This window comes from Limulus polyphemus, unplaced genomic scaffold (genome assembly GCF_000517525.1).
Source record: "Limulus polyphemus unplaced genomic scaffold, Limulus_polyphemus-2.1.2 Scaffold327, whole genome shotgun sequence".
Classification (NCBI taxonomy): domain Eukaryota; kingdom Metazoa; phylum Arthropoda; class Merostomata; order Xiphosura; family Limulidae; genus Limulus; species Limulus polyphemus.
This window is the reverse complement of record NW_013665937.1, coordinates 222,536-238,616: the sequence shown is the minus strand read 5'-3', so window position 1 is coordinate 238,616 and position 16,081 is coordinate 222,536. Positions and strand designations below refer to the sequence as shown.

Genomic DNA, 16,081 nt, shown 5'->3' with positions numbered 1-16,081 from the left:
ATGTCTAATTAGGTAAGCACTATTATATTAATCCCCCTTCTTATGTACGTATGTATTGTTTGGCCATTGATGTCTAATTAGGTAAGCACTATTATATTAATCCCCCTTCTTATGTACGTGTGTATTGTTTGGCCAATGATGTCTAATTAGGTAAGCACTATTATATTAATCCCCCTTCTTATGTACGTATGTATTGTTTGGCCATCGATCTTCAATATATTTCGTAGTTTTATCAACCTTATGGTGAAATTCTGTTGTTTTTATGAGAATTTGAAATCGGTATAATTTTATCTATTTTTCATTAATGTCTCCATCCTGTCATTAGTTAAAAAGTTTAATATTTCTGTCTCTCATTTTCAAATTAGTTAAGATATTTCTTTCTTTTTTTTTCTTTGAAACTATATTTTAGTGATCCGAGTAGTTTTCCACATCAAAGATTACGTATGAGATAAAATAGTTTGATTTCCTTTATTCAATCAGTTCTACATGTCACCCAGCAACGGCAATATACCAACCGTTTTGTTATTATCACAATATCTGTTCCCTTGAACACGGCATAATGCTATGTTATCACCCAAATATCTGTTTCTTTGAACACGACACAATGCTATGTTATTATCACAATATTTGCTCTCTGGAACACGGCATAATGCTATGTTATCACCAAAATATCTGTTCCTTTGAACGCGGCACAATGCCATGTTATTATCACAATATTTGCTCTCTGGAACACGGCATAATGCTATGTTATCACCAAAATATCTGTTGCTTTGAACGCGGGACAATGCTATGTTATTATCACAATATTTGCTCTCTGGAACACGGCATAATGCTATGTTATCACCAAAATATCTGTTCCTTTGACCACGGCACAATGCTTTGTTATTATCACAATATTTGCTCTCTGGAACACGGCATAATGCTATGTTATCACCAAAATATCTGTTCCTTTGACCACGGCACAATGCTTTGTTATTATCACAATATCTGCTCTCTGGAACACGGCATGATGCTATGTTATCACCCAAATATCTGTTGCTTTGAACACGACACAGTGCTATGTTATTATCACAATATTTGCTCTCTGGAACACGGCATAATGCTATGTTATCACCAAAATATCTGTTCCTTTGAACGCGGCACAATGCTTTGTTATTATCACAATATCTGCTCTCTGGAACACGGCATGATGCTGTTATTTTCACAATACATTTTCCCTGTAATACTATTTTCACGCGAAATACTTTTAGATTGTTAGAGGAATAGTTTTTCTTTCTAAAAACCTTTGTTTTTCTTCTGTGACTTTGTGTTATTTAGATTTTAGTTTTAAGCCATGTTTTTTGAAGAATGTACAAATATAAGTAATATCAAAACGTAAAGATGTGCTATCAATTTTGTTTTCAAACTTCTGACCAATGTTTGTCCAATAAAATGTGATTTGGTCGTTAGAATTTTAAATAAGTTTTATTAATATGAATTTTTCTCAGTTGAGTGGTGGTTTCTTTGTAGCAAAAAGCTACGCAATGGGCTATCTGCGCTCTGTCCACCGCAAGAAATCGAACCAGGATTTTAGCGCTGTAAGTCAGTAAAGTTACTGTTCATCCATTGGAGGCTATTGAGTGGTGTTGTCTGTATCATTCCATTATTTTGTTGCATTACCTTTTACTAGTATTTGGTATTTTCGATTTGTTCAACACATTATGCAATAATGCAGAGGTTCAGGAATAGTCGTCTCTAATTTGAAACTGCCAACCAGAGGAATATCAAATAGTGAATAGAACTCACCGCTCACACAGCTACTCTTACCTTTAACCAAATAGCGTAATTGAATTTTACTTATAACGGGCCCATATATCACGGGCTCGAACCTCGGACGTTGCGATACGCAGCCCGGCCCTAACTTTTACTAAACGACAAAAGGCACGCGTAAGATAGTTATCAATTTAATTCACGTGGAGGTTAAACGATAGTAACACTTTTAGAAGTAAGTATATTTTTGAATGATGCATAATGTATTGAAATCCGAATTCATTCTCTCGTATGTCATCTATGAAGCGATGACGATTGAAATAAATAACTTATCATGTGGTTCATTAATTGTTACTATTATTTTAAACATTCAACTAGGTAAACCAGCCGCTTAGGGGTGCAGAGAGAACATGTATTTCTGTGACAAATAATTGCCATAGACTGTTGTAGGGATCGATGTATTGATGAAAAGAGGCCCTTCCAGTAGTAGTGAGAATGTATATACAGATAATGCTGGCTTCCTCCTTACGTTCTTAAGTGAAGGGTATCACTAGCTTGCTCGTCACACAATAAGCTAGTCTGTGGCGGTAAATAGAGAGGACACCCCAGTTTTTAAAGGCTAAGTGGTAATAAGGTAATTTTAACCACCACTTAACGTTGTCTAAAACGGTTATTGTTGTCGTGAAATGAATGAAAAGGTAGCGAACTATAGAAATAACGCCTCACAGGCTAAAAAATGTGAATCATTTCTTTTATATGATGTTATATGTATACATGTAAATTTCAACATCTGTTGAACTGTTTTGTTTTTCCGGTATTTTATCGTTAACATTAAATGTTGCTTTTAATAATCGTTCAAAAATAATCAGAGAAGTTATGTACTTAATTCACGAAAATCAGCATATCGCTGATAGATGGCAAGGTTTGTTTTAATATTATAGGGAATTTCTTGTTTGTTGTTAAGCACAAAATGGGCTATCTGTACTCTGCCCACCGCGGGTATCGAAACCTGATTTTCAAATTTATAAGTCCTCAGAATTACCCCTGAGTCAGCGGTCGGCTATCGGAAAAATCTAGTGTATATATTTAGTTGGTTAATTATAATAACTTATTTTTTTTATCTTGTTAATCATTTTTACCAGACCACAATTAATTCAATAAATGGAAGTTACTGAACTATTTCTCATGAAAACTGGTGTTCCTGCTTCGTCACAAAAGTTTGTGAGCGGCTCAAGCTTGGGAATTCTCTAACGTAACCTTTGACCTTTCATTGCTTAAATATAATGTCAGCAAAACCTGTGCTGCTTTCAATATAATTTTTGATACACTTGGAATTATTTCCAGAACTTGTTTCGCCAGTAGATGCACAAAACGTTCATGTTTTTTTTTATGACATCTAAGCTTTGGTCATAAATGTAACAATATTTTAATTTCGTCTGAGTTTGTAGCTAAGTTATTAAAACGGAAACTATTGTCAGAAAAACTGACTGATAAATATAGGGAACTTATAACTTATTAGATAACCGTAAACATACCACATTGATAACCTATTAGATAATTATTAAGACCCGGGTACCGCGAAAAACTCGGCCCTGATATGGCCGCGCCTTTTTTTAAACAACTGAGTACTTTTACGCTTTCTGTGGTAGTTAATATGCATCGTAGGTACAGTGCATGTGGGTAATGGATCACAAAGACGACAAACATAGCAAATATGGCATGTTTCTTTCTTTCGTTTTTTTTTGTGTTCGTCACATACTCTGCCAGTTACTACTGTTTCCATGCTTCCTGGTATTCGATTGAAAATCTGAAAGTTATGTTGAATTCAGCTCAACTAATGTAACTACACTGTTTATTAATAATCAATATTGCGATTTATGCGATGTTTTGATTATATGTTTCATAATTTTGTTTTCTGACAGATGTTTTAGTAAAATATCCTACTTTTCGTGGGACGCGATTTTAAAATATTGGGTAATGATAACCTATTAGATAAATATAAACATACGACATTGATAATCTGTTAGATTACTATAAATATAGGGCATTGATATCCTATTACATAACTATAAATATACGGTATTAATAACTTATTGCACAATTACAAAATAGGGTATTTATTACGTAATACATAACTCATACGGCATGATAACCTATTGCATAACTATAAACATCGACAGTGATAACTTATTATATAACTATAAACATACAGAACTGATAACTTATTATATAACTATAAACATACAGAACTGATAACCTATTATATAACTATTAGCATATTGTACTGATAACCTATTATATAACGATAAACATACAGTGCTGATAACCTATTATATAACTATAAACATGCAGTACTAATAACCTATTACATAACTATAAACATACAGTACTGATAACCTATTATATAACTGTAAACATACAGTACTAATAATGTATTACATAACTACAAACATGCAGTACTAATAACCTATTACATAACTATAAACATATAGCACTAATAACCTATTACATAACTATAAACATACAGTACTAATAACCTATTATACAACTATAAACATGCAGTACTAATAACCTATTACATAACTATAAATATACAGTACTAATAACCTATTACATAACTATAAACATGCAGTACTAATAACCTATTACATAACTATAAACATACAGTACTAATAACCTATTACATAACTATAAACATACAGCATTGATAACCTATTATATAATTACTAGATGTACTTCACCAAGGTCCCCGAAAGTGTTCTGTCTCAAAAGTAAATAAAACCAAAATTAAGAGCAACAAATATTTTTATTTCTTGCTTTTGAAGTTCATATGTCATGTTGTGTTGTAGCCCACAGAGTGCATAATTCTTCTCGTGATTCATGGAATGCGCACGTTTTACTGACGTCACGAGAATACAAACTGCAACGTAAAGCGTCTATTATGCGTGTCATTTTAGTGTATACTGACTGACTGACTGACAGATAACACTCTACTGTATACTTATGCGAGTGGTTAAAACAGGTGACTCCTCCAGGCAACTTTTGTCCCCTTTTCGGGGAAATAATAATTGAATTCGTTTGTAACAAATTTGTTGATATAATCAGCGAATTCATAACGATTCATTAAATTAGAATTTCATGAACAACTGAGTAGTATGGTTGACACGTTGTAAGTTGAATAAATAAAATGATATATGGTTTATAACTATAGGAATAATGATTAGAGAAAAGGGCAAGCAAAACAAAGAAAAAGGCAATTGTGAGAAGTAACGTGCAATTTATTCGTCTTTAACCTATTTTAACTAAAATATTTCCTTCTTTTGGCTTCCTCATCAGCAAACTGCACTAAACATAAAAAAGAATGGAACGATGAAGGCGAGGGTATTGTAAAAGACTTAATTCAGCGTTCACATGATTAACAGATTTTGAATCATTATGAACCGAAGTGCGTTTTTTGCAAATCTTGATATCGTTGTTAGATTTTCCGAAGACTAAACTCTATATAGCTTGTTCTATATTCAACAACTACTCATCTATGACGAGAATATTACGGTATATTTTACATTGTTCTTTTGGCATACTTCTAGTTAAACAAATAAGCTACGTTATATTATTATTAGGTTGATTTTAGGATCCGATCTATGTGATTACTTACTTTGATCAGAACTTATTTTTCACTCTTTTCTGTTTCTAGTTTTAATGTGTAATAAGAAAACTAAAGGTTCTACTTCCGCAACTTTTTGAGATAGGCAAGACCAGTTCTGAAAATCGTACTTTTTGTAATCTACTATGCAACTTAAACTATGATATTGTAGCATCGAACAAAAAGACGATTCGTTTAATAGAAACTGAGTTAGTAACTATTAACTGTTTAACTTGTGATCACTAATACAATGAACAATGAATTGTCAGAGTTAATTTGAATAAAAGCTGTTAGGACTCAGTAATATTTTAACCGTATACAATACATTTTTAAGAACAGTGAATGAACCCACGCATATTCTTATCCTATACAATACACAGCAGTTAGTTATCAGTGGAACTAAATTACAGCCTCGTAGAAAGATTCAATATTGCTAGTTTGTCCTCCGAGCCAAGAGAAGGAACAATTGATATCAATTTCTCGCGGAGCGTGAAACACGTGCGGCTCCCTATAATGTTCACATGGACGAAAGAAGACTCTGGTCCATCTCACGTGATTTGTACCCTAACTTATGCATGGAAATGATAAAAGTGGCCTAACAAATCCCACCAATTCCAAATGCTTGGGCAAGGAGTATTTTGGGGTCTTCTTGTGCTCGTGCTGAAGAATATAACATGTGGTAATCGTCTGTATATTCGCAAACAATTATCCAAGACATTTAGACAAAGATATACATGAATAGAAGAGACGATGAAACTCAGGATTATCGGTTATCGTCATTTAGGATAGGTGAGAAGAGATGGTTACTAGTTCGTTTCTTAACAGAGAATTAACACAAAAATGGAATTTACTTTCTTAAAAAACTTTATGGCTAAGCTCGTAAGTTTATTTCAATACAAATACCTACGTATGAGTAATTTTACTTTCTTGACAAAATGATGGAACTATGATTTGAACTGTAAATGGATTTTTCACGCCAAGAGTGACCGAAAAGACCACACATCTCTTTGGTTTAGTCCTCGTGAGTAGAAATTCCTTTACTGTTCCATAAAAGAAACTATTTCTTTCCTTCTTGGTTACATAAGATATTAATCGGCATTCTGTATTTTATTCATTGAAAACCACTCAACCTCTACCTTTACTTTCCTTTGATCGCAATCTCTGTTGCCATTGAAAAGAAGTGAACACCACTTATCAAACAATAACATAACTTTAACAACCACGTGCATATGTTTAGACTTAATCCTTCTTGAATAAACTTTACAAGTGACACACAGTGAAGTCTAGACTATAGAAAGTGTCGGCTAGCTTCAAACATGGCCTCCCGTGGCGCTGAGAGGCATGGTTTGCTTAATCAAGGACTTCTGATTCTTCAACCCAGATTCCAGAGTGGACATGAAAGAAAATGTGGGATCCGGTAAATGTTTGTGGTTAGTTCTTCTTCGCATATTTATTGTATAGAAGAAAACTTGTATGCGTGGCTGATCTTGCTTATTCAATTTAGGAAACAACAAATAATAATGTTCTTTCAGAAATAAGATTCCTCCACAGTTGTTTTGTTAAAGTCACTGAAGCAGGTATGTTTACTTCAAAATATGCAGATTTGTATGCGCCATTGAATGGCATGAAAAAGTGGTTTAAAACGGCGCCTGTAGATACGGGTTCTGGAATAACTTAATCGTTTTGTAAAGAATTTAAAATGCAACTGTAGTGAAAACACGTGAAAGAGGCAACTGAAAGCAATGCTTGACTAAAAGAGGGGGGAAAGGAGGAGTAAGCTTGATAGCTCTACTAAAGGGGAGGTGGACAATAAACTTTAGAGATATTATACATCATAAGCTATCTGACGACACCGACATTACCTTGTAGTAGGGTTTTCGAATTGAAAGCCCTGCCGCTAGAGGTCTGTGTTTGGCCGCTTCGCCTAGTAATTTCCCTTGATATCAGTAGATATCAGTGTGTTTTTCACGCCCTTTTGAGTAAAGAAGGAGACAAAATATGTAACCCTGTATACTGGAGAAGCAGTTCGTCATTATAACCAACACAATAGTTGTGAAGTGTAACTGATTCTATAAACATTAGCGCAGAATAAACTAATCGTTTTTAATGCAGCCGAGTTCTAGCTTGTATAGATCTATCTAAAGAGAGTTTGAGTTGGAACTATTACATCTATCCGACAGTATCTTATCCACTTGCAGGTGTTAGAACTTCATACATCTATTCTATAAAGTATCTTCAAAAAGTACTTGTTGGAATTATTACGTCTATACGACGGTGTCTTATCCAACTTTACGTGTTTGAAGTATTCCATCTACCATTTAAAGTATCTTACCCAACTTATTCAAATACAGGTGTTCGAACTGTTACATCTATTTTATAGTGTCTTATCCACTTGTAGGTGTTGGAAATATTTTTTTTTCTATCTGATAAGGTTCCATACTAGAATGTTGAAACTATTATATCTATCTGATAAAGTGTTTTACTCAAATGTAGGTGTTGGGACTATTAGCTCATTCGGATAGCGTCTTATTCACATGTAGTTGTTGAGCTTACTACGTTTATTCGATAAAATCTTATAATAAAATGTAGGTGTTTGAAGTATTATATCTATATGATTGTGTATTAGACATTTTTAGCTGTTAGAACTATTACATCCGTCCGATATTGTTTCTAACCCAACTGTATCTGTTGGAACATTTGTATCTATTCGATAAAGTGTCTTAGCTACTTGTAGGTGTTGGAACTATTACGTCTATCTTAAAAATTACCCACTTTTTACATTTATTCGATAGAATTTCTTATTCAAATATAAATGTTGAAGTATTACACCCATTTGATAGTGTCTTATCAATTTGTAGGTTTTGGAACTATAACATTTAACAGATAATGTGTCAATCACTTGTAGATGTTGAAACAAGTACATCTACCCAATGGTGGCTTACTCAATTGTATATTTTGGAATTATTGCGTTCAAACGAAAAAGTGAATTTCTTTTTTTATAGGTATTTGAGCCATTTCATTTATCCAATAATATGTTTTACTCAAATGTAGGTGTTGGAACTATTACGTTTATCCAATAAAGTGTCTTATTAAATGTAGGTGTTCGAACTACAACATCTATCTGATAGTGTCTCCTCTCACTCAGTTGTAGGTGTTGAAATCAAGCTGTACTGTCAGTTTCGGTTTGTGTTTTAGTGAATGCTCCTGAAGAAGCTGTAAAGCAAAACGTTGAGTGTCTAATTAAATAAAAAAATTTTGATGTTATAAGGTAGTTTATTTCTAGTATTAATATATCAGATAAAGTTTCTTAACCACATGTAGGTATCAGAATTATTACATTTATTCGACAAAGTGTCTTACTCAAAACTGATGTTGAAACTAGTACATCTATCCGATAAAGTGTCCTACCCACTTGTACATGTTGGAGCAATTACATCTACCTGATAATTTCTTAACCACTTATAGGTGTTGAAACTAGAAAATTTCTCCGATAAATAATCTTTGTGAAATGTACGTGTTCGAACTATTATATCTATCCAATAATGCCTCACACACATACTCCATAGAAGTATTACATGCATCCGATACTTTCATACCGACATTGTAGGTATTGGAACTATTACATCTTATATGATAAAGTGTCGTATAAAATGTAGGTGTTTAAACTCTTATATCTATCCTATAGTATCTTACCCACTTGTAAATGCTAAAACTATTACATTTATCCTGTAAAGTGTCATATACAAATGTAGGTGTTGGAACTACTATGTGTGTCCCATAGTATCTTACACACTTGTAGGTGTTGAAACTATTTCATATTTCTGACAAAATGCCTTATTGAAACGTAAAGGTGAAAACTACTACATCTTTCCAACAAAGCTCCCACTAGTAGGTATTGGAACTATTCAAGTTATTCGATAATGTGTTACACTGAAACGCAAGCGCTGAATTAATTAAATCTATTGGCTAGTGCCTTATCTACCTACATGTGTCAGAACTATTACATCTATCTGATAAAAATTTCGTACTCAAATGTAAATGTTGGAACTATTATATCAATCCAAAAAAGAGTTTTAGCCACTTTTGGTAGCTGAGATTATTAAATCTATCCGAGAAATTGTTTTACCCACTTGAAGGTGTTGAAACTCTTTGATTTATTCGATATAATTTCTTACTCAAATAGAGGTTTTGGAACTATTACATCTATCAAATAGTGTTTTACCCACTCGTAGGTATTGTGTTATTATAATATCTATCCGATAGTGTCTTACCCACTTGTAATTTTTCGAACTATTACGTTTTTCCGATTAAGGTTTTTACTTTTTACTCAAATGTAGCTGTTGGAACTATCTTATAAAATCTCTTACTTTTAGGTGTTGGAAGTATTATATCTATCATATAGTGTTTTACACCTTTGCAGGTGTTTGAACTATTACATCATTCCAATAAAGTATCAAACTAAAATGTAGATGCTGGAACTATTACGTCTATCTGATAGTGTCTTACCAATTTGTAGGTTTTGGAACTATTCTATCTATCCAATAAAGTGTGTAACCCACGTGTAGGTGATAGAACTATTATATCTATGCAATAAAATATCTTACATAAATGTAGATATTGGAACTATTACATTAAAAATATATTTCGTACACTCTCGCACATACATTACTGTAAAATTTAAAAGGTTGTTTTGAAAACCATTATATTTGAAAAGCAAAGAAATAACACTTTACTAACAATAAGGTTCTTCTGTATAAAACCCTTGAGAGCTGAAGTACGGTGTATAATTGTTGTTCTTTTTGTTAATCGTGCATGATACTGCTGTTACGATTTACAATGACAAACATGATTAGATATGCATTGTTATTTTTAAACCAAGTTACTTAACTCGTATGTTAATAATTTAAGGGTGCTTGCTTTATATAAAAATTGTGATTGTAATTGTAATTGGTTGTAGTTAAGCACAAAGCTACACAAAGGACTATCTGTGCTCTACCCACCACGGGTATCGAAACCCGGCTTCTAGCACTGTCCACAGACATAGATACTGTTGTGCCACTGGAGGAAAAAATTAATGAAAACATATCACGATGACAGGATGGATTCTGAGTAGAAATAAAACCATGAAAGCTAACATGACAAAAACAGGGATTTAATGTAGAAATATCAGCTTTATCGAAGTGTGTATCAATTAGTTTCATGTGATAAATAATTAGATTTTTCTATTTTGTGTTACATTACCACTAATCATTAAAGGAGCCTTAGTTTAAAAGATATTTATTCCTATTTAACTGTGTCCTCTCTGCTTTTTCAGTCCTCGTATTGTGTTTTTTTTTCTATTTAATTTCTATCTCTATTTCTTTTCTTTTTACCAGTCTACTACATTATGAGTTTGTTTAAGTTGGTGTGAAATAATGTGTCGATCATTAAGTACTTTAGGGAGCCATCTAGCTGCGATTCACTAGCTGGCAACTCAAATATTCTATGTTCCCATAAAAGAAAGAAGACTTAATCTGTGTCATCACATCATCCATTGCTTTCTGTGTGACACCAGCTTCTGGCAACGCCAAGATTGCTGGATAAAGAGTTTTAGACACATTCAGTAAATGATTTAATCTGGATGTATAAAACTTAGCAGAATAATCTAACCGTTTTAGAGGTAGGTATCTGATCACGTAAATCTGTTATATCACCAATTTTACACTGTTTTACTGAAAACATCAGCTTGTACAGAGTAATCATCTTTCATTGTATTTACTGTGAAACTGACATAGCTGTAGATGATTTATAATGACATGTGACTTTACCTTTCATATATATCTATATTTCGTTTGTCAGACTGTCTTTCAAAGTTCTAGTTTATTTGCCGTAGAGTTTGTTTGTTTGTTTTGAATTTCGCTCAAAGCTACACGAGGGCTATCTGCGCTAGCCGTCCCTAATTTAGCAGTGTAACACTAGAGAAAGGCAGCTAGTCTTGCGCGAAATTCAAAACAAGTAGACAAACTATGTAGGTAGATTACTTTGATCAGCAATTAATATTAGATAATTAATAACATTCACTTGAAAATTGTTATTCTCCCACTACAGGTTTCGTCGATTAATCGAGTTTTACGAAATCTTGCGGCTAAAAAGGAACAACAAGCGCAAGATACTGTTTACGATAAATTGCGCCTGCTCAATGGACAAGCTTGGCCTCGCCCAAACCCATGGTACCCTGGTAGTGCAACGTTTGGTGGGATAACACCCGCTTGTATTCCTCCTCCAATCACTGCATCAGGACACCACAGTGACAATGGCCAAGTCCAGAAAAAGGGTAAAAATGTTATAATTTTCTTATATAAATATTATTTTTTATGTTTATCTGAACAAAAAATACCAATACATTATCCATACACGAATAATTTCGAAGCAAATTACATCTGGGCGGTTTTGTTTCACATATCGTGTACGTTATTTTAAATACGATGAAAAGTACTGGAAAGTTAATAAGATAAATGTTTAGCCCTACTTGAAACACCACCGGCTCAACTGTACGTAACGTCTTTAGTTGGCTTTTTCTACTAGTGTTCCTGGATCTTCATTCATCTTTATGAAGAAACTATACGAAAGTATGTTGGAAAAAATCTAATGCCTGATCTTTCTGAATTTCAAAAATATGTTGGAAAAAATCTAATGCCCAATCTTTCTGAATTTCGAAAATATGTTGAAAAAATCTAATGCCTGATCTTTCTGAATTTCAAAAATATGTTGGAAAAAATCGAATGCCTGATCTTTCTGAATTTCAAAAATATGTTGGAAAAAATCTAATGCCCAATCTTTCTGAATTTCAAAAATATGTTGGAAAAAATCTAATGCCTGATCATTCCGAATTTCGAAAATATTTTGGAAAAAATCTAATGCCTTATCATTCCCGATTTCTTTTAATAATATTTTCTCCTTATTAAGCGTTGTTTATTTGTTAGATATCTGAATAAAAGAGCAATTGTTTTAAATTTTTATCGTCAGTCATATTGCAGCTTCTATCAAAACCGTATCTTCCACAGTATGCGCTTGATTTACGAATTATTAGTTAAATGTCTTTCTGAAAGCTAGTATTATATCACGGGTGTTGAAAATGAGGGCTTCTATGAAAAATAAAACAAGAATTTTGATGTACTTATGACTGAGTTAAATCCTGATAAACTAACTCTTGCTATAGAATAACCAGTATTAGTATCTTAACTTAGTAACTCATTAAAAACTTCCAGCAAACAAAGCTTGGTTCCTAAGTTACGTTTACTTGTGTAGTATCTTGTACAGAGTCCGCTTCTGAAGTATAACATGCCATCCAATTAGAAATGGTTGCGTGTAATTCATCCTAATTTCGAAGCTCATGCAGTCGACTGTGTTTCTACGTGTTCACGTGTCTTTGATCTTATTCATATGCACTTGATGTGTTGTTTCGGAATACAATGAGCGTACGTGGCTTGACTTAATACTATTGTTTACATAGCTCCAAAGTTAGCTCATCTCGTTACTAGTTCATTATTATTATTTTTTTATTCCACCTGAAGAGTCTTTAACTGGTTATACATCACGATAACAAAAGCTTTGAAAAGTGTGCGTGGATGTAAACAGTGTTAGACGCTCTGTAATAAAGCTGAAGATAGCTTTTAACGGGTAAAGTTAGGAACACATTGGAATAAACTTACTGAACTTTACGTAATTATAAGGTGTTTTAGTTGAATTAATCCCGAAAAAGAAATCGTTTTTTTTATCTCCTTCGCATGCTGGAAATCTTCCTGTGTCGCAGTTTGGGTACGGGTGTCGATGGCTAAGATAATCTAGAAAATCACTTGGCTAACGTAGTTATACTTAATCAACAAAAGGACATTACAATGAATTCACAAACAAAGAAAAATTACAAAAATATTAAAAAACTGTAAATTATCAATCATAGAAACATCTTCAACAATTATACAAACTTGGTACATCGAGACAAAATCTACAATAAAAGTTTTAAAATCCCAAAAATCTAAAATACGCTAAACTCAAACAAAGGGTACAGTGATAGTTTAAAACACAAAAACTAAAAACACTGGTAGATTAAGTCCGTTACAACCAAAATAGTCTTTACTAACATTTTATAACTTAAAGACTGGTAGATTAAGTTTCTCTTTAAATCATTAAACTGTTATATTAAGTTGGCAAACCCTGAAAAATAAGTAATAACCGATAAAGATAAAACATACTAGGTAAATAAAGCTCGAAAAACTAATGTAAAAACAATTTTTAAACAATCCAAAAAATGATTGGTAGATTAAGCTAAGATATTGATAAACAAGGGTTGAAAGACCCTTTAAAAATGAGAACTAATAATTTATAAGACATAAAATCTGAAGTACTGATGAAGCTCGTCCATCAGTTTTGCGACGGCTTTGTTGGTAAATAAACACCAAATGGATCTATCCTTGATTAAGTCGTCAAACTGGCTAAGCTGATTTTCGCACCACTTGAGGTTGCACTTCAGAGTGTCTTTATAGCATTTTTTTGGGCGTCTTGAGTTGCGCTTGCCCAGCTTTAACTCTCCATAGAAGAGCTGCCTCAGGATTCTGGTTTCATCCATCCGGGTGACATGGCCAGTCCATTGAAATTGGGCTTTCAGCAGCAGTGACTCAATACTAGTTCTACCTGACATATCGAGGACTTCCTGACTGGTGGTTCTGTCTTGCCAGCGAACGTCCATGATAAAGTGTAGCTTTTTCACGTGCCTACAGTAGAGAGTCCATGTTTCACAACCATAGAACAGTGAGGTGTAGACTACTGCTTTGTATACCTTTAGTTTAGTAGACAACTGGGTGTCTTTTTTTCTCCGAAGCTCTGATGCACAGTCTTCCCATGGCTTGGCTGGCTTTCTGGATTCTTGATATGATCTCTTTATCGAGTGTTAGATCTGTGAAAATAATACTCCTCAGGTGCATGAAGTTCTCCACGTTTTTTAGCCGAGTTCCTTTAATTATGATGGCTGGCTGTGGTGGAATCGTGTTTGTGGCTGGCTGAAGAACTCCTGTATTTCCCAGGCTGATAGTCAAGCCAAATAACTTATACACCCCTGAGAACTTGTCAGCGATAGTCTACAGATAACTTTCCTGCAGATGACATAAGGGCACAATCATCCACTTATAATGTTTCAATGATGAGTCTTTTCAGAGTCTTTGTCCGTGCAGAGAAGCATCGTAGATCAAACAAAGACCCATCAAGACGATATTTCACGTAGACACCAAGGTCCAAGTTCTTCACAGCATGGAGCAGAACCTGAGTGAAGAAAAGATTGAACAGAACAGGTGCAAACACACAACCCTGCTTCACTCCATTTGAGATGTCCAACACTTCTGAATATTCTCCATTGGAAAGGACTTCTCTAGTCATGTTGTTGTGGAACAGCTGTTTGAGGGAGGTGACCTTTCTGGGGTAGCCGAGTTTTCTGAGGACAATCCATAGGATTTTGCTGTTGACTGTTTCGAAAGCCTTTGTAAGGTCGATAAAGACGGCGTAGAGATCTGTATTCTGTTCTACGCACTTCTCTTGCACCTGTCTCGCTGTGAAGATCATATCTAGAGTGCTTCGACCTGGACGAAATCCACATTGAGCTTCTGGTAGATTTTCTTCTGTGATACTTCAAGCGAAGATTTTTTCCGGCGATGGAAAGTAGCGAGATTCCTCTGTAGTTGTTGCAGTCAGCCTTTGCACCTTTGTTTTTAAATAGTACAACGTGTTGGCATCTTGTAAGTCAGCTAGCAATTCCTCTTTTTCCCAGATACTGGTCTAAACATCTTGGAAGGCCTCAAATGACACTGTGCCAAGTGACTTGTACATCTCTGAAGGGATCCCATCCTTGCCAGGCACGCTACCACAGTTCGTTTGCATGACGGCTTTTCTAGCTTCTTCCTCGCTTGGGGATAAGTTGAAATCTTCACATACCAGTCTCTGGAGCATATAATGCAGTACAGTTTGATGAACGGTTAAGCAGTTGGCTGAAGTGCTCTTTTCATCTTGCATTTATGCCATCGTTGTCCTTGGTGATTCTGGTGTTGTCTGGGGCAGTTCCTAATTTTAGATCGTTGGATCCACTATTGATCTCATCCATCCAATCCTCCGAATCAGTCTTCAAAAGCTATAGGTTGGCATATCCCTAGGCCACCGAGGGTTTGAACCCCGTCGGCTACCCTCACCTCGTTTAGCCCGCTAGTCGAAACAGTTAGCCTACGTATGGACGTTGCCGTATGCAAACAGCTACTTGGAACCACAGGTGAGAGTTCGGTGACAAGTGGGGGCCAAAGCGGACGAACTACTCCCTACGGAGCACGCCATGTTCCTCCATAAGAGGTGATACTCCCTCTGTGCATCTCAAACATCCCATTATAGATATACGAAGACTATTACACTCTAAAGATGAACGCTACTAGTTTTTCATCTACAACAGTACTATTGGTTTAATAAGCCTATTACACCCTAAAGGTGATCGCTACTAGTTCTTCATCTACAATAGTACTATAAGTATATGAATCCCATTACACCTTGAAAATTATCAGCACTATTAGTTTATCTTTAGCATTGATTACATGCAGAGATAGAACTCGTTATTCATCATCCATTAGGTAGAGATGTAAAAATGGAACTCGTTATTCATCATACATTAGGTAGAGATGT

At 34.4% G+C, this 16,081-nt stretch overlaps 1 protein-coding gene across 4 annotated transcripts in view; it reads left to right on the top strand.

The window, feature by feature from the left end:
• LOC106457408 (paired box protein Pax-6-like) overlaps positions 1 to 16,081 on the top strand; it is a 95,413-nt gene that overhangs the window by 53,067 nt on the left and 26,265 nt on the right. For all 4 annotated transcript variants that reach the window (XM_022383323.1, XM_022383324.1, XM_022383322.1 and 1 more), the window contains one exon: positions 11,480 to 11,705. In XM_022383323.1, coding sequence (XP_022239031.1) covers positions 11,480 to 11,705 — 226 coding nt within the window. The remainder of the gene's footprint in view (positions 1 to 11,479; positions 11,706 to 16,081) is intronic.